The sequence below is a fragment of the Manduca sexta genome, chromosome 17 (assembly GCF_014839805.1).
Source record: "Manduca sexta isolate Smith_Timp_Sample1 chromosome 17, JHU_Msex_v1.0, whole genome shotgun sequence".
NCBI classification, from domain to species: domain Eukaryota; kingdom Metazoa; phylum Arthropoda; class Insecta; order Lepidoptera; family Sphingidae; genus Manduca; species Manduca sexta.
Window position 1 is genome coordinate 6526021 of NC_051131.1, and position 26740 is coordinate 6552760.

At 36.9% G+C, this 26740-nt stretch overlaps 1 protein-coding gene and 1 long non-coding RNA gene across 3 annotated transcripts; both read left to right on the forward strand.

Moving 5' to 3' along the window:
• Window positions 1-8693: 8693 nt before the first annotated feature.
• LOC115454445 lies at window positions 8694-9923 on the forward strand. Its single transcript, XR_003939671.2, has 2 exons — window positions 8694-9175; window positions 9619-9923. It is a non-coding gene; the product is annotated as an uncharacterized LOC115454445 (long non-coding RNA).
• A 4311-nt stretch (window positions 9924-14234) lies between these two features.
• On the forward strand, window positions 14235-24888 carry LOC115453724 (MICAL-like protein 1). Of its 2 annotated transcripts, none has more exons than XM_030182446.2 (14): window positions 14235-14616; window positions 14703-14887; window positions 15170-15237; window positions 15385-15733; window positions 16461-17107; window positions 17689-17819; window positions 19264-19338; window positions 19605-19809; window positions 20408-20549; window positions 20706-20882; window positions 21132-21246; window positions 21966-22065; window positions 23133-23271; window positions 24256-24888. In XM_030182446.2, exons 1-14 carry the CDS (start codon window positions 14465-14467, stop codon window positions 24441-24443), a joined length of 2673 nt encoding a protein of 890 aa, XP_030038306.1. In that variant the 5' UTR covers window positions 14235-14464; the 3' UTR covers window positions 24444-24888. The 2 variants fall into 2 exon arrangements, with proteins under 2 accessions (XP_030038306.1, XP_030038314.1); XM_030182454.2 differs by having other exon boundaries at window positions 20706-20876.
• The last annotated feature ends 1852 nt before the right edge of the window (window positions 24889-26740 follow it).

The following is a 26740-nucleotide window of genomic DNA, read 5'->3' on the forward strand; positions in this document are numbered from 1 at the left end:
TCTATCTTTTTCATTCACCCCTAAAATATAATATCTACCTATGTCGGCCCTGAAGCAGTTTGACAGCTGAAATATCAAAGACATTAAACTTTGTACGTATACCTATTACTTTTACCTAACTATAGTTAGTTATAGTCTATAGATCGGACATCAGGGCCAGATTTTCACTCCAAAAGTTATCAATCCTACTAATATTATAAATGCGAAATTTTGTGAGGATGGATGTATGAATGTATGTATTAGTGATGAGAATTAATGATAATTCGAATTAATTTCATTAGCATGCTAATTTTCATATCTTAGCATGCTAATGCCAATTGCTGATATGATATTAATGATCCTAATGCTATAAGTGTAATTATTGATTCTGTTGCTTATGGGGAACAAGAGACTACAGGACTAATAGAGGATTGGATGCATTTAAGGTAAAACAATTGCACAAAATCTTTCTCCATATATTTTTTAGGAAATGTGACTCCATTTCGCTTTGAAACAAGAGATGCATGCAATCAGAGAAATTAAATAATTTGTTTCGAGTCAATTATATTTATGTAGGAACACATTTTTCCTCGCATTTTGATGGAAACCGTGCAACAACTGGTGTCATTATGCACGCACAAGCCTAACCAAAATGACACAGGGTCAATGTATGACGCAACAGTCCCGCACACCAGTGTTGGGCACAAATGATTTTTTTTTTTATTGTAGAAACAAACAATTACAATTTTAATTGCAACGAAGTTAATTGCAATGAAATTAATTGGATTATTGTGAATAACTGTGAAATGCAATTAAGATTAATTGCAATTAAATCTATTTACAATTAATTTAATTGAAATAAAAACTAATTGCAATTAAAACAATTATTTATTATAACAATTACATATTGATAAATGTAAATATAGTAAGAACGCGTCAATATTTATGGCGGCTTTAAAGTGCGCTACTCGGGACGCAGAACCCCATCCCTCAAACCCAGTTCAAATTTTATGGCGGTTCGGCGAACCTATTCTAAGTACGTACCTGTGCTACACTTTTACATATTGTACTGACGTAATCCAGGCTTTACATAATTTTTGAGAATATTAAGGAGAATGAATGCTCTTGTATGCATTATGTTTTCCAATTATTGACATTTATTGGCACACGAAAGTTGAGCCTCAGATTTAATTGAAACTTTTCTCATGGCAACAATTTATAAATCTCACTTTTTGTCACCCGACATACAAAGTGTCAAATATTGTGTATGATTTTAATTGATTATATATCATTGTAAATGAATAAAACAATAAAGATTGATGTACGAAAGTTATTATATTATATACTATGATGAGTAAGTTTAAAGGAAAAACACAGAAACAGCGAGGTGCCTTCCACAAAAAACGGCAATGTTTACATGTGATAACGAGATTTATAGCTTAGTATAACTGAATTAGTTTTGATACTTAATGTATATCTCTAAATCGGTGTTTTTTTTTTTATTTTGGCGTAATATCAGTTTTTAAAAAATTACCTGATTCGTATAAACATAAAATAAATTGTCAATTTGCACATAATATGGATATCGGTAAATTAAAAAAAAACTGCTTTGGAAGAGGAGATGCTAATTAAAACCAAGTTGTAATATTTGGAAGTAATTACAGCAATGACTGGTGTGGACATGATTTTGTAACGCATTAGTTTATTTGTATTGTACCTATATTCATGTCCATAATAATCGCATTATTTTCTTTCTCAAGAGTTAGCGTTGCAGCTTTAAAACGAAATAAAAAATTTTAAAAATCCATTTTTGTCTAGTACAGAATCATAAAACACCTCATGGACCGATCATGGACGTCGTCATGATCAATGATTGAAATGCCTCACAAGAAATTGAATTTTTGTGATTCTGATTTTGATTACGACTCATATAATAAATTAATATTTAAATAATTAACATTTTATTTTTATTTCTATCATAATAACGTTAAGTTTAATATATATCAACCTGTTCTGCCGTCTGAGGCATCTTACTAATGTTTATAACACTAGTAATAGAATATATAAGAAGTTTAAACCTATTCACATGCGCATTTCACTTAGGAAAATCAAACCTAAATGTAATATTATTTGTACAGTATCAAGACAATTTATTCCTACTATACTTAGTGATAACACACGTAGTTTTTTTTAAATTTTCCGCGCTTTTTCAGGCTCAACTTTCGTGTGCCAGACTTATATTATTGTAAACGTGCATAAACAATTAACAATTATTACAATAATTAACAATTAATAAATTGTAATTGCAAAGATCTACGCACAATTAATGAATTGTAATTGCAAAAAATTTACAAACACATTAATTGTTAATTGTGTTAAGTTGCAATTACAATTAATTATTTTAGTTGTTACTTGCAACTAAACTTAACAAATTGAATTGTTATTTGTTAATTGTTTCACAATTAATTTTTGCCCTACTCTGCCGCACACTTGCTTATAAGTTATTTGTTATAGTGCATCTAGTGACATTAATTGACGAGATATTTAATCAAGACATATAATTTATTAAATATTATGAAATACCTAACTCCCTTCCTTCCTAAGAAATAATTCTGAGGAGCTTGTACCTAACTTTTTTATGCCATTTTTGTAGTCGCGATGACTAACAAATAAAGACTCGCTAAAAAACGATTCCATATTTTATATCAAAAAAATATCGAACTCCGTTAAAGGAGCGTTTGACAGTTCCTACGCTTGAAACCACAATAGATTGTCAATTGACGACGGCGACGAAATCGCACGGGAAAGAATTAGGTTAGAATGTAACTTTGCTTTACTATAAATATTTAGTTCCGCTTTTGATTCGCACGTCGCGCGTCATAGAATTGTAAAAATTAAGTATATTTTGTACAGCGGTAAAGTGCTGCCCTGTGGTTTCCCAACGGACTGTGTAAACTAGACCTCAATTTAACCATAAAAATTCTCGTCTGTTAGACATTTGCCCAATCCCAGCAACACGGCGAGCATTTTTGTGGACTGCATTCACTGTTTACAAAAGAACGACTCGGCGCGGCGGTGCTAATTTTATTATATTAATTAATTTATAGTATTATTTTACGTTCCTGTGTAAGTATAAAAAGAGATGATAAAATCAGTATAGAAATTTAAAACCCTTAGAAAAGATCGGACCTTCGCAGGGTAAGTTCGGACTCCGTTCTAATAACGCTTCTAATGCTAGTATGTTAAGGTCCACAAAATCAAACAGAAGTCTCAAAAATGTTAAAAATCGTCATAGCATCAACTGTGATATATAGGGTGGGGCAAAAAGAGACAGCGTAGCCGCGTACATAGCTTAAACTAAAAAATAACCATAGATTCGTGGTATTTTTTCTTTATACGATCTTACCCCGTATCCAATCTTACCCGAACGCACTTAATGTTTGAAAGGAAGAATTTCGGACCGAAATATATACTTAGTATTTCGGAAAATTCAACAACACCACTGAAACGGTAACTCTAGAGGTAGGATAAGCGGGCCGCGTTGCATTGGCTCACGCCCTCTTTGCGATGGATCTTTAATGATCGCAATTCCTTACAAAATAACAGTCCAAATATATCGACTATGGGACCTGTGGATACTTACGGTGCGATGCAACACGGCTAGGCCGCCTACCTGACTACTACTACACTTGAGTATATAAAGTGATGCGTATTGCTTGAGTCCTTGCAATACTGCGTCTATCACACCGCACAATTACGGAACGGCCACCTCTAATAGACGCCTAACTTAATCTAGCGAATCACAATATCTTGATATAAGTATTTTTTATTTCTGACATTGTCGTACATCATGCCAATTTCAAGTTAGAGACATAAGTAAGTGTTAAAAGAATCTTACTTACATATTGAAGATAGGTCAACAAGTATCTTTTTGAACGTGGCCAAAATAATTCCATACAAAATTGGGTTCTATTGAATTGTAGCAACGCCAATGACGTTTTACAAAATAAAGACATCTTAGAGCAACACTGAGCATTCAGTAGCGCCCTCCGTCGAGGGTGGACACTTAGAGTATTTTATGTAATGATGTTTGGGACAGGGTTTTCTAAGAATGATTATGTATCTTAGTTCCGTTACATATGTATCTTACTTATAAAAATTTACTCGATCATCTGTAAGTCAAAACCCGCCATATTGCCCGTTAATAGGGTTTAAACTTGGCATGGGTGCTTCGGGGAGTACCTGTGTCAGATAGTAGGAACGGAGGAAAGCGCCGTGTGTCACCATTGTGACAACTGCCCGCGGGATACGGCTCAACATACGTTGGAGTCTTGCCTAGCCTGCGACGATGAGCGCAGCGCTCTCGTTTCAGTCGTCGGAGGAGACCTCTCGCTGCCGGCTGTGGTCGCTTCCATGGTCGGCAGCCCGGAGGCCTGGCGTGCGGTGGCCCACTTCTGCGAGGTGGTCCTCTCGAAGAAGGAGAGTGCCGAGAGGGATCGAGAGAGGGAGGATCCCTCCCGCCGTCAGAGGAGACGTAGGAGGCGCCGGGTGGACGACTGACCGGCGTCTTCCGCCCTGTGGAATGGGGGCGTTTGGAGAATTCCACCACGGTATCCCCTGCCTGTCGTAAGAGGCGACTAATAGGGGCCACGAACGGGGTCGTCGGCGGGCAGCAGGGGGCTGTCCGCCCTAGTGCATATCTTTGCATCTTTTGCACATATTTCGCTTGACCCCCGGGATGGACGGCAGTGTGTTGTTGGCCTCACGCTGCCGTAGACGCCGAGGGCATCCTTCGGTGCGCGGGGGCTTCTGAGATTTCTTCTGAGCTTTAAAATTTCGTCATATTAAATTTTAAAGGCCGAAATATCCATGATTATTAATTATTTTTACGTTTTTCTTTCAACTGCGAGAACTAATCACTAACTAGACGTGAATTTAAATTCTTTACTTGCCAATACTTGTTTAGTTACCCAGATTAAAGCCGAAACAAAATGTATGAAAATGGACCTTGAGCTACCACCTTAAGGTAAAATATATTAATATCTACTAAGTAAATAATTATAATATACGTAAATATAATATATTAGGTATATTCAAACTATATTTTAATATTATTATGTACAATAAATGAGTAAATAGCTTTATAAATATTTACATTAAATAAGAGGAGCGAAGAAATACAACAAGGAATAGGAACACCAAAGGAAGTGAGTTGACTTATAAAATTAGCATTTTCAAAAAGAGGACAAGTGAAGAAGATGTGATTGAGGTCACCCTATTCTGCACCGCATTCACAAGCTCTACTAGCATTAATACCAAGTCTAGCAAGGTGAGCTGGGGAACACACATGACCCAAGCGCATTCTCATTAATATACTAGTAGATCGCTTGCCGAGTTTCAATTTGCAAAACCATGGCTTCTCCGGTATACCCAATTGGACTTTCGAATATAATTTGCCTTTTATCTGACTGCTTTCTTCCCAGCACTTTTCCCAGGATTCCCTGAGAAAAGTACTTGGAAGTGCAGCCAGATCGGTACAATAATTTATGTAGGGATATACATCACCACTTGTTATCGCCTCATTAGCCAAACGGTCCGCTTTAACATTTCATTTTATATTAGCGTGACCAGGAACCCAACATAAAACTACCATTAAGTTTTTGGAAAGACATTCTACGAGCTTTTCTCTTATATTCAATATCACAATTGAGTGGGATTTTGATTTAAAAGGAAATTTTTCAACGGCCTGAAGGGCACTATATTATTATGAATCTGAAAAAATGACAGTTTAACTAAGTCTAGCAATAAGAATAAATTCTAACGTTTTATATATTCCATAACATTCCCCTGTAAAGACTGAAGTTTCTGGAGGAAGCTTTATTTTTTGTGTAATGTTATATTGAGTATGGTAAACGCCCACGCCAGTATAATCTGACAAAGAGTGTTTTGATGCGTCAGTGAATATGTGGTGAAAATCAGGGCATTTAATGCTTACTAATTCATTAAACTGAGTATTAGTGTTAGGGTGGTCTCTGTCAACGCCTAATGAATAACATATCACCGGCGAAAGCAGAAGTGATTTAAACCTAACCATAAAAATTGGGAGAGAAACTGATCTATAAGTAGGCGCCTGAAAACTTATAAATTTACGAAAACTTATAACCAAACAAGGAAGTGATTTTTCTTTACACGATGAGGACGTTGCAATATATTGAGAAAGAGATTGAAGTTTTGGAACAAGAGCGTGATTAGAAAATTGCAAAGCTTTAAACAAAAATCTGTCTGACAAGTACTGTCTTCGCAATTTAAGAGGAGGTTATACACACTCAACTTCCAGGGCGTTAATTGGGCTGGATTTCATCGCACCAGCAATTATTCTAAGAGCTTTGTTCTGAATTAAGTCAAGTTTTTTAAACGCTGCTGAATTAGCCGGTTCCAAGATAAATGTACCATAGTCTAAAAACTTCCAATTAATGCATTATATATGAGCCGTAAAGAAAATGAGTGCGCCCTCCACCAAACACCTGAAAGACAACGTAAAATATTCAAGTTCTGTTCACATTTAGCTACTAAATAATCACTATTTTGCGAACCCGTAAGTTTTGAGTCTAATAAAACACATCAAGAAATTTCACTTCGGTCTTTACCGGAATCATAACATTTTTATATTTTACTTCAATTAAAGGAAATACACGTTTTCTGGTAAACAAAACTAAACAGCTTTTAGAGGGTGAAAGATCTAATCCATTTAGAGTCATCCAGGACTCTAAATATCTCATAGCTGATGACATAGAGGAACAAGAATTAGAAGTATTTTTTCTGATGTATAAAGAAGGAGGTCATCAGCATATTGTAGGATTTTTACGGAACTATTTAAAGCTGATTCCAGGTCATATGTGTAAATATTGTATAGTAAGGGACTTAGCACTGACACCTGGGGTAGACCCCTACATACGGTTCTAGATAATTTGGTAGCATCATCTGGACAAATATTAATATATCGTTCTCTTATTAAATTTGTAATAAAATTAGATAGCATACCGGGGATGTTAAGATCATGCATTTTTTTGCTTAGAATGGAGGGAACGACATTGTCGTATGCTGAATTGATATCTAAAAATGTGGCAACCACTGATTTGCTCTCAGAAAAAGCTAGGCGGATATCGGACACAAAAATACTAATACTATCTATCGTGCTTTTGCCTTTTCGGAATCCATATTGGCTATCTGACAGAAGGCGGTTACTCTCGATATACTATTCCAATCGGTTTTTAACCATATATGTTCAGCGAGTTTTAACAGTACGGAGGATAAAACTATTGGACGATAAGATGAGGCCTGGCACGCAATTTTACCAGGTTTCAGAATAGGCAATACAATTTGTGATAGCCATGAGGCAGGTATGTTACTAGTTATCATAATAGAATTAACAATGTTTAAAAAATAAAGTAATGCTGTTTCACTAAGATTACAAAAAAAAGAGTAGAGAATACCATCTTCACCTGGGGAAGAATCTTTGACGCTAGTTAAAACACCTTTGAGCTCTGATAGTGAAAATGGGGAGTTTAAGTTATCGTCTATTTTCAGGACTGTGGATGGACAAAGTTGTTGTGGAACAGTAGGAGGAGCCAAATGATCTAAAATATCTTCTATTAGGGAAGGCGAGATTGAACAGACGGAATTATCACTAAAGGCTGATCGAAATCTTCGAATATTTCGCCAAACCATAGATGGATGAGTATCTGGGGAAATAGAATGACAAAATGATTTCCAACCTTCAGATTTTTTCTTTTGAAATAAATTTTTCGTCTGTTTAGAAATCAGTATGTAGTAATCAAAATTATCGGAAGTCATATTTTGGCAGTAAGCCCTTTCGGCTTCTTTCCTTTTCTTTGCAGCTTCTGTACACTCTCGGTCCCACCATGGTGGAGAAGGAATTCAACTGTTCTTGGTGCTTTTAATGGGAAATATCTCATCCGCAACCTCCGTCATTACTTTAGCGAGAGCCATAAAACATACTGTTTCGTTATTATTTTCTATGTCAGGAAGATTTGAATTTTTTTTATCAAGTCGTTTATTATATTCATTCCAATCTACATCTTTTAATATATATTTTAAACGTGGTGACCGCGAAACAGAAGGCTTTTTGGTATGAGGAAAGTTAATCAGAATTGGTAAGTGATCGCTCCCATAAGAATAAGAAAGAGTTTCCCAAGTAAGAGAAGAAGCTAGGCTCGGTGAACTAATGGCTAAATCTACGGCACTGTGACCTTCATTAGGGTTGGTACGGTGGGTAGGAGAACCTGTGTTTATAATACAAAGATTATGAGAATCGATAATATCAACAAGGTCTCTTCCACAAGTTTTTGTTGTAGAACAACCCCATGACTCATGATGAGAATTGAAATCTCCTACAATTAAAAACGGTTTAGGTAAAATAGAAATAATGTTGTTTATTTCTCTAAATATAGAAGGACACGGACGCGGGATATAAATACATACAAAACAAATATTATTAACAATGGATGCTATTATGGAAAAATCATTATGGTGAGATGGTAAGTCAAACTGGGAAAAATTAAGGGACTTCTTGATGAGTATGGCAACACCGCCATACCCATCGGCTCTATCTTCCCTGAGACAAGAATAACCAGGAAGTTTAAAACAAAATTCCGGTTTTAACCACGTCTCACGTAGAGCTATAACACAAGGGTTAAATTTGTTAATAAGATAAATTAAATCAGATTTGTTCTTCACTACGCTTCTGCAGTTTCATTGTAGTACTTTGCCTAAGTGAGCCATTGTTAAATATGTCAGGTATTATTTTCAATAAAGGGGCAACGTTGGACGGTAACATTGTTTGTGACAGTGATGAAACTAAAGCTATAATAATATCAGCCACCGATTGTGGTTCTGGCAGGGTACCAGTTTTAGGAAGTGCACACCCATCGGCATAATTGGGAGAGTTGAAATCACCTGCAATAGCTTGGTGGGCTGCACGATCATAACCTTGTATCGATTTAGGCGGAGAACGGGGCTTCTGAAAAACAGTTTTTTTATAAGAATTACTGTGCAATGATTGAATGGCTGGAATTTTGACATCTTGGCTGTTTGCTATAAAAGAAGATGAGGATGTAAACTTTAATGTGTCTGCATATGATTTAGTCACCGGAGGATATATCTTTGATGCTTCTGAGTATGAAACGCAATTTTTAGCCATATATTTTTTTATATTTGTCTGCTTACTTGCTTCCGGACAATCCTTGCTGATTGTAATATGGTGGCCGCCACAAAGACAACAATAACTATTATCTTGGTCACAGACACAAGATGTACCAGTATGCCCTTGTCCACATTTATAGCACCTTGGTTTAGATCTGCATGTATCTTTAGTATGTGCATACCGGCAACAATTGTAGCATTGAATTGAAGGATAATTGTATAGTTCTACTTTGAGGGAATTGAAACACATAAATACTCTTGTGGGGAGGACCTGACCATCAAATGTTAGCACTACAGTCTGGGATGGCTTCCAACTGGCAGAGCCATCCACTATAGTTTTATAATCTAGGCGTCTTACTTTTATTATGTCACCACAACCTAAAGGAACCCTAATATTTTCTGTTATTTCTTCCACAGACATGTCCACTGGTACACCTCTTACAAGCCCCATTCTGGTAACATTAAATGATGAAATAAAGGCTTCATAGCCTTTTTCCAATAAGGCATGATGCTTTATAAAAGAATTTGCAGCTGAGTGACTGGAGAATGCTATCGAAATTTTGTTGCGACCGATACGTTTCAAACTGCCTTGTACTATGTTTGGCACCTGGTTTTTATATAAAAATCTGCCAAAGCATATTGGATGCAAGTTGAGATCCTGTGTTACCTCACCAGTACTAGACCTAGCAACATGAATAATGAATGGTGAAGCATCCAATGCAGTATATTCTTTTCCAATACCATGTGTTATATTGGGAGGTACCTGAGAGGCCTGAGATAGAAGAGCTTGTGTATGCGGTGCTTTGAGAGGTGATGGATTTTCAGTGATTTTTTCGTCACTGTCTTCACAACAACATCCAGTTCTACCCAAGTCTACAGCCATTGCATTTTTGCGTTTTTTTTTATTACATATTTTGCACACCTTACTTAATCGTATGCGCTTTCTTTTATTTGAGTTGGAAACTGAACAGTCAGTCTCTAAGCTTGAAGCAGTTTCTATTGTTATAAAATATGATGGTTGGGGAACATCACCCCCAGGATCTGGGGGCTCGTCCATCCCAACTCCCAACTAAATATTAATTAAATACACACTTACCAATAGATGTTTTCTATATACACTACACTAAAATTAAATAAATAATGAAAAATATATACAATTTACAACTTATCTGACTAAATTTCTGAATAATAATTATTATTTTCAATTTAACATGAAAAAAGACATCCGCCAAATTCAAAGGTTTCCCGCGCTTTTTTCAACTTGATGTTTTAACAGCTATTAAGATATTCTTAACCACCTATTAACGGTAAACCAAGTTTATAAGTAAAACCTAAATTTGACTGAACTTTAGGTTACATTTACTTACTACCAACGTACTTGACCTAAAAATCAAGAAAGTATGTTGGCTATCATAATAGCTGACAATTGGCAGCCATTATTAACGCTAGTTTATTATTGTTGGATTTTATTTGTTAATTGTTTATAATTGTGATTGCGATTTCTTCAATAATAACTTGAGTTTTCTGCCAAATACGTTGAGTTGAAACTTTTTTTTTTTTTTTTTTTCGCGGAGAAAGTCCTTTATTACTACCGTCCAGTCTTCGCGGGGGGCGACTGAGCGGTTATGTTGGGGTAACCGTTGACTTACGACCCGACAATTGAAGCAGCCCGGGACCCTCGGGCGGCGGTCGGGCCGAGTCCCTAACCAATGAACCTAACCTAACGTACGTAAAGTCCCTACGCAACGGCCTACCAACTAAAACTCCGCGTTGACCCTCTTCGGCGCATAAGGGACGACTGCGGGCTTCCCCGAGACAGCAGGTCCGAGTATTCGTCCGCGGCCGCCCCTGCGCGATGCCGCCTTGCGGCCCGTCTCCTAAATGTGGGGGGGCTCCTAAGCCCCTCGCACCGAAGGACGCTCTCAGCGTCAACAGCAGCATGAGGTCAACGCCACACTGCCGTCCATCCCGGGGTCAACCGAAAATGTGCAAGAAATGCACAAAAAATGCACTAGGGCGGACAGCCCCTGCTGCCCGCCGACGACCCCTTCGTGGCCCCTATAAGTCGCCTCTTACGACAGGCAGGGGTTTACCGTGGTGGTATTCTCCAAACGCCCCCATTCCACAGGGCGGGAGACGCCGGTCAGTCGTCCACCCGGCGCCTCCTACGTCTCCTCTGACGGCGGGAGGGATCGGCCCTCTCCCGATCCCTCTCGGCGCTCTCCTTCTGCGACATGACCGCCTCGCAGAAGTGGGCCACCGCACGCCAGGCCTCCCTGGCTGCCGACCATGGAAGCGACCACAGCCGGCAGCGAGAGATCTTCTCCGACGACTGACACGAGAGCGCTGCGCTCATCGTCCCAGGCTGGGCAAGACTCCAACGTATGTTGGGCCGTATCCCGCAGGCAGTTGTCACAATGGTGACACACGGCGCTAACCTCCGTCCCTGTTATCTGACACAGGTACTCACCGAAGCACCCATGCCCGGTAAGCACCTGTGTCAATCTAAATGTTGCCGCGCCGTGGCGCCTGTCCAGCCACTGTGCAAAGACAGGGCGCACTGCCGCGATGGCCCGAAGCCCCGCTGACGGGGCCTCCAGCCTGAGACGCCACTCCTCTACGGCGGCTCGCCGTAAGGAGGCCCTCTTGGCCTCCACCTCCTTCAGGGCCGGACGTTGCCCGCTCCTGGACGCCTCCTCCCTCCAATGAAATGCATTGGAGAGAGCTTTGGCGTCCAGATCCCAGGGCAGGAATCCGGCCAAAAGACAAGCCGCCTCGTACGAGACCGTGCGGTACGCCCGTATGGCCCGCTGCGCTACGACCCGTTGCGGGCCCCGCAGGAGAGCGGCAGAACGCTTTCCCAGGGCGTCAGCCCAGACCGGGCTGCCGTACAATGCCATGGACTGCACGACCCCGTGGTACAATCTTCGACAGGGGATACCAGGACCTTCCAGGTTGGGCAGCAGGCTAGAAAGAGCGCCCGCCGCCCTGGACAACTTCGTCCTCAACTTTTCGAAATGGGCGCGGAAGTCCCATCGGCTATCCAAAATTAAACCTAAATACTTCATCGTTTTGCCGATGGGAATCCGCACCCCCTCAACCACGATGTGGGCACCGGCCGGTGGCCCCGCCGAGCCCGTGGAAACAAATGGCCTCGGTCTTCTCGAGGGCCACCTTCAAACCTAAACGCCTGATTCAGCTCACTACGTGACCGGTGCCCACCACCGCCAGAGTCGCGGCGTCCTGGAATGTCTTGGACGTGGCCGTGACCAGCGTGTCATCCGCATAGCACGTCACGCCGACGCCCCAGAGATTGGCACCACGGAGCAACCAGTCATACCCGATGTTCCACAAGAGAGGGCCTAGAACCGACCCTGTGGGACACCGCACGACATTGCTCTTCGGTGCCACCCGTCGACGCCCGGGTACATCACGTACCTGTCAGAAAGGTACGCGTGCACCAGACGCCTGAGATAGGGCGGCACCACGTGGTACCGCAGTGCCTCGTTAATGCATGGCCAGGGGAGCGAATTGAACGCATTAGAGATGTCAAGGGAAACTGCAATAACTATTTTACCCCTGGCCACTGCTTCCTCCGCCTGCGACTTGACCCGCAGAATCGCGTGGACGGTAGACCGTCCACCCCGAAAACCAAACTGATTATTGGCCAAGTTGGGACCGACCATCTCGAGGTGCTCGACGAGGCGCGCGTGTAAAATGCGCTCAAAAAGTTTGGCGATCTCGTCGAGCAACACGATAGGCCGGTAGGCCGACGGCGACTGTGCGGGTCTCTCTTCCTTCTTCAGCAGGACGAGCTTCCCGGTTTTCCAACGCGCCGGGAAGACGCCCTGCACCATACAGGCGGAGAATAGGCGGCGGAGCCGCGGCCCCAAGTGCTCGAGGGCTAGCACCCAGGCTTTCCCGGGGATGCCGTCGAGACCTGGGGTGGACGTTGAGTTGAACCTGCTCCTCCGTTTCCTATACAAAACGGAGGAGCAGGAGCAAATTCTGTAAAGAAAAATATATATATTTTTCTTTAGAGAATTTGTGTCGTGTATGGTTACGAAATGGTGACTCTTATTATTCCGAAATATTGATTCTGTCTGTTTACATTTGTGTATTTTATTTATTTTGTCTGTTGTTACACTGGAGTAAAGAACTAATCAAAAAAAGGCACTTGTGAAATCTATGAATTTGCCTTTACAATGATTGGAATCATAGTAATTGTTGATTGGACTGAAAAAGACCATATCTATAAGGTGTCATATTGATTTATTTCTATATAAATTGGAAATAAATAACGGAAAATTGGGCTGCGATGAATTTTTGAGTAAGAGACCTATACATTGTATATACTCTATACATAAGAAACACTATTGTGTATTTTGTAATATTAATTTGTTAATAAATGAAGTTAATTGTTTAAAATTGTGGACGTTTTACTTTTAATTAAATCATAATTTATACCTTTGTAAAATTTATGGTTAGCAATTATTATTGATATTTTTATATATATTATCAATATGTTGACAGCCTTGCGTCATTTTTTATGCGTAACGTTGGTACGAAATCTTACCTAAACTGAGTTCTAGTATGTGTGCGTGAGCTGAAAATCAATATCTAAATGCCGCCTCTTCTTACGTAGTATATTACTTACTCTATGCCCATTGTTAACTGTCACTTACGTTCATAAGCCTTGTCGGCCGATAATATTATTTTCGGCAATGCCCATTCTTGCCACCAAACCTGGCACCCAGTGCTCAAAATTTGAAAATTACGAATAAACACAAAAAACATATTTTTTTTATATTTCCATCATTTATTATTTTTCATTTTACTCTAGTAATTTAACAATAATAATAAATATTAATGATAGATTTCAATAGTTATTTTACTCGTATTAGTGTAAACAGAAAAGATTACCTATTACTTTTCATTTCAACAAATTCTTAACAATATATTTTAACTCTCATAGCACTAACCAACAGATGGCGTAGTTGTCTTTTATTAATATTTTAGAAAGTTGCTAGAATGAAGTTTCATGCACTTGCCAACTAACCACCCAGTACCGACCTGTCTTGATTATTTTTAAAATAATTTAAAAGTGCATAAATTATTTACATAGCTACTGTACATTTATTATCACAATTCCTAATAAAACAATGTCATATTTAACCCGTTTTGGAAAGTTATATTAAAGCACGAAGGCTTGATGATGTGACCGTATTACGTTTAAAAATAATATAAAACTAATAATACAAAAATGTCTGAACGGAAAGGAACTAAAGCTTTGGAGTTGTGGTGTAAACGTTTAGTGAGGGACTGTCCAGAAGTGCAAATTGATAATATGACAACATCATGGAGAAATGGAATTGCATTTTGTGCTTTAGTTCATCACTTCAGACCAGACCTTATGTGAGTCAACAATTAAGTATTTACAATTCTGAACTCTTCAACATTATTTGGTTCACAACGAATAAATGTGCCCTTATATATTTCAGTGATATGAGTAAATTAAAACCAGAAAATATTTATGAAAATAATCAACTAGCCTTTAATATTGCGGAAAAACATTTAGGAATTCCTGCTTTATTAGATCCTGAAGATATGGTTGAAAATGATGTACCAGACAGACTTTCAATCCTGACATATTTATCCCAGTTTTACCAGCGCTTAAGCCACACTGGTATGTATGCTTGTGATGTATTTTGAAAGCAATTCATAACAACAAATCAAATACAAAGTTGTTTATTTTTCTAACAAATCATTATCATGTGATGGGTTAGTAAATAGTTGAAGTGACATCATTCATCATTTCACAAATAATGCCCAGTGCATATGATTTGCAGGTATTATCCAGCATTTATAAGAACATCCATGTACTTTATATTTTGAATCCTATTGTAACTTTAGGTTTTTATGAAGTTCTTCACATTAATATAATATTTCATTGGTAAATTGTTTTCAGTGAACACAAAAGTAACCGAAAGTGAGCCAAAAATACAATTATCTTCCACTAAAACAACAGAACAACCTGTAAGTGAAATTGTAGTTTATAATTTTCATGTTCTAGTGTTGACTATAAATCTGTTTCTGTGTAATGTTTGTACTTCGTGTATATGATGTATTGTCTGACTTTATTTTTATCTATCTGTCATAATTTTCTTTTCATAACCGTTGTAGACACCAATAAGATTTGGAAAGACTGGTTTAGACAAATGCACGGCATGTGGCCTGCCTGTTTACCTGGCACAACGTCTAATTGTATCCCACAAGCTGTACCACAGAAGATGTTTCCGTTGTTCTAAATGCTCTGGTCACTTGAACCCCAAGAGCTTTGATTTTATAGAAGGATATGATTTCTTTTGTGATAGTTGTAAAAATGAAAAGTCTTTATCTAAGTATCTTAATAATAATGACTGTGAACAAATTGGTATGTTAGCATTCAATGATGATTTACATGAAACTAAAGATATTTCACAAGAAGAGCCAAACAAAACCAAACCAAAATCCCGACCACAATCTATTCTAGGTAAGTTCCACTACTGAAGTAGTAACCACTAACAAGTAGATCTTTTATAGAAAACAGCTTTGTGATATTGCATATTAGAATGGAGATTTATATACAGAGAAACAACAGCAACTAAACACAGCTTTCATCAATCTCTTGTATTTGGAGTGTCACAGGTTTCCTTCACATTGTTTTCCCTGGTGTATTAGTTACCATAAACATTTGTTATAGAAACTATTCAACTGAAGCGTAGCCATAGTTAAACAAACTAAGTTTAATAATTTAGATCTAGAATCTTATTTTTGACCATGACATTTGACATGCATGATATACTTTTGAATGCTTGCATTTTCATTTATTTTAGTGTTTGATTTACTGATGGTATTCCTAAGGGTATATATGTGTGTAAAGCATGCAACATTAAAAAAAATGCAGCATGTATTTAAAGAACATGTAAATTTGTTTTATAAATTGTTAACCATATTCGCTTTCTTTATGTTTCATGATTCAATTTCAATGTTTAGAAATGTTATGTTAATGAGGATATAATTTCCTTATGTTTTCTTTATTTCACTCACATTTTTCACTACATCATAAATAATCATGTGGCATAAATGTACTGCTTCTATAACAACAAGAACTTTTCATATTAAAACATGAACAACAAAAAATATTTCAAATCACTTCATTAAACAAAAATATCTATACAAAAATATGTATTCTACAACAAAATTTTACTTTTTTTTAGAAAAAATAAATATGTTTGAAAATATAGATAGAGATGCAAATATAGACAGTAAAATTACAAATCTCACAATAAAAGACACTGTAAATACTAGATGTAAAGAATTAATGAGCACAAGTGGAATGCCAGATGACACAGATCCTAAACCCACTTCTTTTGCATCAGACATTGAAAGTGAAAATCACTTCAAAAATGGCCCAGAAAAAGTCTATAAAAGTAATATAGATAAATTTAATTTCTTACAAACACAGTTGTCAAATGATACTTTAGAAGTAAGTAAACCTTTGGAAGAGACAGAAATAACTAAAATAAAAGACAAAGAGGAAGACTACTTAACTGATACTAAGACAAACTTGCAAGAAGAACAGAATCTTATAAATGATAAATCAACAACTATACCCAAAGAGGATAGCAACATTACAGATGACAGTAGACTAGCAAATAGCCATAGTATTTCGACAAATTTGAATAGTCCTTCATTAGAACAAATGAATCAAACTGATCAAGAAGTTAAAATAACTGTACCCCCAAGACGAAAAAAGCAGAATGCATCTGAAAGGGTATTAGTTGAAAAACCAAAACTAATAACAAAAGTCAATAAGCATGAATATCCAGACTATTTGAATCCTTTTTCAGATGATGATGATGAGGTAAATAAATTACTAAATTATTGTAGATATACACTACCAACCTCTATCACTGAAGAGGTAACCACAAGTGTTAGCAGTGCACTAATTTTTCGCTAAATTATTTTATGTGTTAAATGTAGTTTAACAAAGCAAGCATAGGCAGTAAGTAAAGATGTAATAAGTATGTGGGATATATTTTATATGAAATGAATGAAATGACTATAATAATTGTCCTAATTATGTTGAAGTTAATGTAAATATATTAAAATAGTATTTTTTTCTCCTATGCATTCATAAACATTAAATATCATTATTCCTGAAGGGTTAAACGAAGCACAACTAGTGCATTCACATTTCTCCAAGCCATTATTTGTCCCATGATGCTAAAGGTAGTGAGCCTATGGCTACTCTTTATCACGAAAAATAGACATTTTAATTTTCCGGCCCGAAATTTGTATCCAAAATCTTACGGTTCACAGCCCTGATACATTTGACAACAGACTAGACCAATATCAATAAGGTTATATCTACACATATTGCTTGTAGTCTTCTTCCCTAAAAAGTACATGAATAATAATTAACATGTTAAAATTTTATTTTAGGCAGAGGACACACAGAAAATTTCTCCAAAGAAAGTGAGTACAAATCCGTTTGGAAGCAGCGACGACGAAGACAACGATCCGCCTCCTACGCATCCTCCACCTAAAGTGCCAGCTGTTGAGGCTTCACCTGTGTAAGTGTAGTGCCTTATAACATTGTCGATATAAGCGTGTTTCCAGCGAGGTGTTTAGTGAACGTAGTTGCAGCTGTAAATCACCAGTGCGCGGCAAGAGGTGGCACGGGTTCGCAGTTGTCTGCAGCCGCACTGCGGCGATGACATTAGAACGCAGCATTAAACATTCGCATTTGGTATGATATTATAGATTGAATGACGCTAGATCGCTGCGCACGCGCCGCCAAACCCGCCGAGCTCAATCACCTCGCTTGTCCCACGGTTATAAAACTATGCTGTCATAGCGCTCTTACTCTTTGACTGCCTTGGTGGCATAAGTATAATGCCGACCCGGTACCATGACGAGTACTGCACTGAGGTCCTGAGTTTGAATCCCGGTCGGGCCAAAAATAATTGTAACTGGGTTTTTCCATCTTAAAAATTACTCAGTCGCAACTCAGAGTGAAGTTGGCGGTGCAAGACCTCCGTGGTTTAGAAAGCACGTTAAGTCTTTGGTCCTGTGCCTGACCTCTCTACAATTATGACGGATTGACGTCTCACTGAACTATGAGGGTGCACCTGTGTTTTGGGCACTATAATATCGCTTGCGTGCCTTGCTGATCCCCGCTAAAATTTGCCGCTGCCTCCGAAATTAGGCTAAGAGGGATATAACGCTCTTATTTTGTTACATATTTGGAATTTGCGTAACAACCAGATAAATCAATGTATGTATATATGACGACATTATGTTCCACCAATAATATACTATGGAAAAACGATTCATTCTGTTAGTCATAATTATGATGACACAGGTTCTATAATGAATGTAAGAATATTTATTGTTGTTATTTACATAACATACATAACATCACGCATTTATCCCCGAAGGGGTATGCAGAGGCGCAACTAGGGCACCCACTTTTCGCCAAGTATGTTCCGTCCCATGATGTGACAGGGGGCGAGCCTATCGCTATATCGGGCACAAATTCCAGACTCCGGGCTGATACTGAGCAGAAAAACCCAAATATCACTTTGCCCGACCCGGGATTCGAACCCAGGACCTCAGAGCGCTATTGTACCGGACATTCAATACAACTACGCCACCGAGGCACTGTTGTTATTTAATTATAAATAATTACCATCAATTATAATCTTTAATGCATATAGAAATTTTAACACAAGTAGATATCTCAGTTATAGATAAAGTTTTTTTAAAGACTTGCTAACTCATAAAAATACGGATGGATAATATTTACGTAACTGCGACTTGCGAAGAGTAGATTCCATGCAATTTTTTATAAGTGAGGGTTACTTTTTATTTCAATTGCTTTTTCGGTATTTAAATTCTACGAATTATTAATTACTTTTTTAAGGAATGTTAATGGATAATTTTGTTTGGGCAATTATCCTTATTGTTATTTGAAGATATCTATGTATATATAATTGATATTGCAATACTTTCCAGTAAACGACTAATAGCAGTGAATCCCTTCTGGTCTGACGGGGAGGAGCCATCATCTGACGAAGAAGATGACAGAAGGTAAGATAAATAACTACAGCTGTCATGCATAACAAATATAATGTCCACGATATTTTAACTATTGTAATTACTGGTAATTTTGGGACTTAACGTTCGACGTCTCGTGGTGACGAGCGTAATGCCATGCCGCACAGTACTTTGTAATTCGAAATATGATTGGTGTTTGTACTGTTTATAAGTTAGTCGTGTTGCCCACAATTACTAAGCCATACTCTCACTATTTGTATGAAAGGTGTAAATATCTTTTCTTTCTTTTCTTCATTAAGCTCGAAGATATATAAATCTTCAATGACAACAAGTACGCCGAATCTGCCGTCGAGTACGCCGCGGCGCCTCAAGCCGAAGGCTCCTGCACCGCCCGTCATTACTGTCACTGAAACCTCTCACTTGGAACAGCCTTGCACCTCCATGGATGACTTGGCCAGTATGTCGTCGCTAAGCTCATTCAACTCTACATTTAATTCAGATCATGTGAGTAAATTATAGTAATAGAAACAAAAATACTTACATTAATATAAAGTTTATATAAATTGAAAAACAGAAAAATCACTCAGTCATATAGACCCTGCCACCAAAGTAGCTGAACAAATTCGCTTCAAAACATATTTAATTGATATAATAATTTTTCTTTACCTAAAATAAAGATAACTATTTGAACTATATTTTAGTGAAGAAAAAACGGTTGCTGATACAGGCACAAAAGTTTAAAAGCTATTTAATTTTTTTTATAACTTTAGCTATTTTTGTGACTGAATGTACCTAGTATTAAAATTTATGTTCTTTAATTTATGACAAAATGTAGAACTAATCTGATTCTTATGGAATGAATGGATCTGGATAATAGTAATAGTTAAAAGTCTTATTTAGACTTAATAGTTATAATTAGTGCTCTAACGCTTTCTATTCATGAGTGTTAACCAGCAAAAGGTACATTTTGTTTTTTATACGGGCGCAGCAACGTGACCCCTATGCATCTGGTTGCAAGTGGACTAGAGTCTAGATAGAATGTCGACTCACGAAAGATAACCTCTCGTTAATTTTAATTATGTGCATAATTTTATCTTTACAGAAAGATCGTTCTACTCCGATATTGAAGAAAAAAAGGCCCGCGCCGACACCTCCGGATAGTCTGTCAACCGTTTCAGGACATGGAGGATCATTGGAAAAAGGCATTGACTGCTCAGGGCTACGGAGTGGTAACTCCAGCTTGGGTTTGTAAACCAAATTAATTATTTTATAAATAAAAAAACTAAATAAGCATTACATTATAAATAAACTTTATGCGTACAGCTAAATATTGTTCTGGGATTCAGTTCGCAACCCTTTCATTTAAAATGCCATATAATCTTGCCCTTATTACAATCCAGGAGGTAGAAAGATGAAAGGACCTGCTCCTGGGCTACCATTACCTGAGCGTCGCGAAGTGAAACTCCAGATGTCCCCTGAGGAGCTCCAAGTGCAACTAGATTTACTGGAAACGCAACAACTAGGCCTCGAACGGCAGGGCGTGCTCATCGAGAAGATGATCAGGGATAAGTGTGAGGGTAAACATAATCTGATGCACTTTTTTTATATTTAAGCACCCCTGTCCTTTACTGTCTCATTTCGTGTTCGTACTTTGATTTAAATCACTGTTTCTTTCACTAAATATTATAGGTATATTGTGTGACAATTTTATATTACACTGGCATGTGTGTGGAGTATTTTATTCATTGTAATGATCCAAAATTGTAGTGCATAAAGTTAGGAAAGTTATGTGACATGTTTAAAGCATTATAGTTGTATTGTTTTAGGTGACGATGCGTCATCGGTACCGCAAGAGGAAGTAGAGGACTTAGTCATACAACTATGCGAATTAGTTAACGAGAAAAACGATTTGTTCCGAAAACAAACTGAATTAATGTATATGTAAGTATTTAAGGGTCGCCTCCTCTGCAGCTTAGAAGCCTCCTACAAATATAGGCGCCAGTATTGTCTGACAAAATGAAAATTGCTGTCCATTTTAAAGTTACTCCTTGAAAATAACCATTAAATACTACAGCTGCAAACCTTAAAATCTCCCGTTAATCAAGCCGTAAAAGAAACCAAAGACATAGAAAAATAGAAATATCTATGATGGCTATAAAAATAGTATTAAAAAAATAACTTTATTCTCTTAAGCAAACAAAGTTACACTTATGGTACGTCAAAACGAGTTATAATAATTATAATTATTAATAAATTACATTTAAATCAATTATATATCTAAGGACATTTTAAATTACGGATAAAATTATTAAAACAAGCACAAAGAAGCCAGCTCAGGCTAGTAGGTAAGGGGAAATGAAAAGATAACGACATCACATTTCTCACCGGTGACGAAGTCATAAAAACTAGACTAGCTAACTAACCAATCTTTCACTAGTTACCTAAGTAATAACTACTCAAACAAGTAAGACAGAAAGAAACAACGGGCTTACTTTTTGTCATGAATTGTCTTTTTTTTTAATCTTTTGTACTTATATAAAGTCACATTAGTTGTATAGTAATTGTTATTAACTCAGTACTTCTTCTACTCCTCTAATTTGTATAATATGTATTTTACCTATGTTGTATAGAATAGTATTTTTACTGACATTATATTTCAGACGACGACAACAGAGGTTAGAACAGGAACAAGCGGATATTGAACATGAAATTCGGATAATACAGTCACGACCAGCAGTTAACCGGATTGACTCTGATAAGGTGAGTGTTTCTGCAAGTGTTTGTTCCATCCACGACACATACTCTAGGCAATTAATATCCGATCTCTCTCTCTGTAGTTGGTCTCTCATGACTGAGGATTGTGGTCATCACTGGATGTATCGCATTTAGAGCGGATTATATGTCTCCACCGGTTTCTGTTATTGCATCTTCAACTAGTTTATGGAACTTGGTGGCAGACAAGTCTTTAATCTGGCCTGTCCATCGGGTTGGTGCTTGGACTCGATTCTCGAGTATTGCCAACGATAACAAATTTCTCTAGATTTTCGTCGTCTTTCCGTATGAACATGTCCGAAGCACGCAAGGATCCGTTGGCAACATACGGTGGATAAACCTGTCTTCTCTTTAAGCTGTGAGATAATATCCGATAATTATCTACAAATTAATTCTGTCGACTAGGTACTTGCGATGTGAGGAAAGGGGAACTTGATAACGATTGGCCCTACCAAAACAATTACATATTACAAACACTACTTTTATTGAGTGCATCACTTAATCATGCAATGTTAAACAACTAGATAGTATAAGAATAGAGATAGTATAAGCTACTCAATCTCCCAATACGCGACGTTCAAAGGTATATCGTTGATAATTTCCTCAATACACTTTACTGGAGGTAGGTCTCTCATATGTGAGAGTCCGCCTAGGTGGGTATCAACGCAATGTCTATTTCTACCGCCAAGCAGCAGTGTTTAGTGTATCCCAGTTTGAAGGGCATTGTAGCCAGTGTAATTACTGGACATAATAAGACTTAACAACTAATGTCTCAGGATATGCGCAGTTGTATTGTATTTATTATATGTGTTAGACAGTTATTGTCCCAATAATAAATCTGTCTTTTCTAATAAAGTAAGTATTATTCACTTCATGTACATACATGTGTACTGTGTAGTGTATATCATGCATTTGTCCTCTCCGTGAATGAAAGTGTAGCTTACGCATTACGACGTACGCATTGTCTGCTATAGAAAAGCTCTTATGATGATAATACATATAGAAGGTATATAAGGAGAAAGTAAAAGCATTCAAATGCGTTTAAAATGTTATAGGTACGAGAAGAACAATTGGTGTCCAGATTGGTGGAGATAGTGCGCATGCGTGACGAGCTCGTGCAACAAATTGAAGCAGAACGACGGCGCGAAAGGCAAGAAGATCTCGCCATCGCCGCCTCTATTGCTAGTAAACGAGGTACATACTATTCTGTAATTAAATAAAAATTCACTGACACGCACTATCTTAGGTGATATCATAAGATAATATGAAGAAGGGCTTTCAATTACACAAGAGACAGAAGGCATATACATAATACACTACAATATTGAGTAGGATGATTTTAATTATACTACAGCATTTCTATGGTATAAAAGTACCTTTTATTCTAGCATATTTTTAGCATTTTGAGAGTTTCAAAGCTAATTTTATCAGAGTCCAGTTTGCCCAACATGCGCCTCCCCATAGCATGTTGACAAGCTTCTATTTTCTTTTTTTGTTCTTATTTTAAAACAAATATACCAAATATTGGTTTTAACGCACAAAACCACAACCACACGTAGCACGCTTGCGTCAAAAAGTTTTCTCTTTAGGATTATGATCGGTTGTGGAAGTGCCTGGAAGACATACTCGTCTTTCAAAGAAATTATAAAGCAAACCCGCATTTAGAATAGTTTAACAAGCTAAAAAAAACTTCAAAAAATTTTGTGATTTTGCGAATTTGTATAAGATTGCGACTTAGTTACAAACATTATAATCGTAATAAATGATTACTTTCGTGTCAAACAAAGAGAGTAAAAGAAAATATCTTTGTGATTCTTATTTTAAAAAATATATACTCATCTAGCTAATAAAATACATTTTATACTATTTTTATATGTATTGCTCGCGGCTTCACCCGCGTAACGGCTTTTTCGCTACAAAAGTCCCTAAAACACTGTACGACGCCAGTGTAATTTATTTAAAAGTTTCTGAATTAAAATTCCATTATTTCCCATGGGATCAAAGTACCGGAATAGAAAGTAGTCTATGAATTAACCTGGGACATCATCTATCTGTGAGCCAAATTGTATCCCACATCCATTCACTTATTTTTGCGTTTACTTCTAACAAAAATAAAAACATTTTCACAAACTTTCCCATTTATATTAGTAAGATAAGACATATAAAATATGATTACAGCTCAAAGAAACAGTGAGTCAAACAGCTCATCAATGAAATCTGTGGAAGTTCCCACGCCCAAGAAAAATAAAGTCAAAGACAAAGTGAAGAAGCAGTTGAAAAAAGCCAAGCACACATTGATTTCCAAGAAAAAGGACGATTCCATTGACCATAAGGAAGAAAAAGCTGACAAAGAGAAAAAAAAGTAAATTGTTGCAACACTAGTGCTTCTTAATTATTTACTGATTTTACTCAGATTTATTTACTTTTGTTACTTACTTAAAGATTTAAACTTACTTTTTGATATTATGTACTGAAAGTACTTCTAAGTAAGACTGAGACATTCCATATAAATATTAGTGTATTAGAAAAAAATTAAGGATTATATTTTAATTTATATTCTTCAAAACAAAAATGTGGTGATGTTAATATTGGCCAATTCTTATATTTGAAGACGTGGAATTACGTGCCAGATTTAGTATAAACTTTTAGATCTGTTAATCTGATAATTATTTACAGTGCCAGTTCGTAATTACGAAATCTTACTTAACAGCAGCTGTGTTGCATGATATAGACTATATAGCATTGTATTTAATATGTAATTAAGAATCTTCATTTCAGTCACCAGTACAATATATTATTTTATAAGATTCACTTTTATGTATTATTTTGTACTTAATTAACAATAGGTTAAGAATATTTCGAATAACAACAGTATTATTTAACCATTTCACAAATTGCTTAAAGATGGCAAAACAAACATTATTTTGCACTTTTTGCTTTAAAAAATGCATATAAAGATAAGGACAGCAAGATATATATCTAGAGTAGTAAAACTTACACAAAGTGCACAGCTCACAAAAACCCAACAGAACAAATATTATCCTACTGAAGTAAGCAACATCATAAAAATATATATTACCGCTTCTTTCAGTTAGATATTATGTAAATAACTGCATATCAATATTTTGTACAGTATCAATCACAGAAGTGCATAATGTATAGTATATACTACCGCTCTGAGGTGCCGGATTTGAACTCGAGTCGGGCAAAGTACTATTGGGTTTTGAGTTCAGTATCCTGTAGTCTGAAATTTGTTCTCGATAGGCTCCCCCTCTATAACATCACGGGTAGGAACACACATGATAAAAATTGCATGATCTGGTTGCACCTCGACATGATGTGTGTATATTTATTTATTTTGTTATATTTCTACCTTAAGATTATAGCTTAAGGTCCATTTTCATACATTTTGTTTCACCTTTAATCTGGGTAACTGAACAAGTATTGACAAGTAAAGAATTTAAATTCACGTCTAGTTAGTGATTAGTTCTCGCAGTTGAAAGAAAAACGTAAAAATAATTAATATGCATGCATATTTCGGCCTTTAAAATTTCGTCATATTAAATTTTAAACGACGACTAGACGTGAATTTAAATTCTTTACTTGTCAATACTTGTTCAGTTACCCAGATTAAAGGTGAAACAAAATGTATGAAAAATGGACCTTAAGCTATAACCTTAAGTTATTTCTACAAATCACACATGCACCTGCGGCCCCAGGTATGCCACCACCATCTTCCAATTCTCTCTGTGTAAGCTTAAAAATAGATGATATCAGTATAGAAATTTTAAAACCCCTACCCCTAAAAAAGATCAGACCTTTGCGGGGTAAGTACGGACTCTGTTCTAATAACGCTTCTAATGCTAGTATGATAAGGTCCACAAAATTAAACAGAAGTTTCAAAAATGTTAAGTAGAGCGAAATCTATCATTTTTGTTTCAAGGCACATAGCGCACCCGTTCTTGGTCGTAGCATCAACTGTGGTATATAGGGTGGGGCAAAAAGAAACAGCGTATCCGCCTACATAGTTCAAACTAAAAAATAACCATAGATTCGTGGTATTTTTTCCTTATACGATCTTTCCCCGTATCCGATCTTACCCGAACGCACCTTTAATTTAAAATTTGTTACTGTTACAGACACAAATATAATATAGTTAATCTATTTTCTAATATAGATTCCACTGTACATATTTACAAATGAATATTATTATATTTAGTTTGAAAAATTAAGCTTAAATGCATGCAATAAATTTATGAGGATGGAGAAATAAAATATTCATAAATCACTGTATTTTTTTTTCAGGAAAATCCATATTAAGTATATTCAAAAATATTTTTTTTTGTAAAACGAATGTAAACTGTAAATACATTCCTTTGTGTAAAATATTGGCGTCTATCGGCTGTTTTCAATAAACGACACCAGTCTCTGATCCGGTCCCGTGAATAAACCAATCATAACAAGACATTTGTAAATAAATATATTAGAAAACTTGTTCTGATTGGTCCATCTCCGCGAAGGCTTAAAATAAGCGATTTAGATCGTTTAATTAAAACGGCGTTATTTGACACGTATGTGTCACCTCGCCCGTCTCTTAATGAACCTCAGGACGAGTCACCAACTCTTGTACAATTTAAGGGTGCATACAGCATGATTCATCCAA

What these genes read in the sequence shown, in the direction of transcription:
- LOC115453724 (XM_030182446.2), top strand. Translation starts at nt 14,465, where the DNA reads ATGTCTGAACGGAAAGGAACTAAAGCTTTGGAGTTGTGGTGTAAACGT. An exon ending in CTAAAACAACAGAACAACCT is followed by an intron (nt 15,238 to 15,384) that starts GTAAGTGAAATT and finishes TAACCGTTGTAG; the next exon opens with ACACCAATAAGATTTGGAAA. An exon ending in CAAACTGAATTAATGTATAT is followed by an intron (nt 21,247 to 21,965) that starts GTAAGTATTTAA and finishes ATTATATTTCAG; the next exon opens with ACGACGACAACAGAGGTTAG.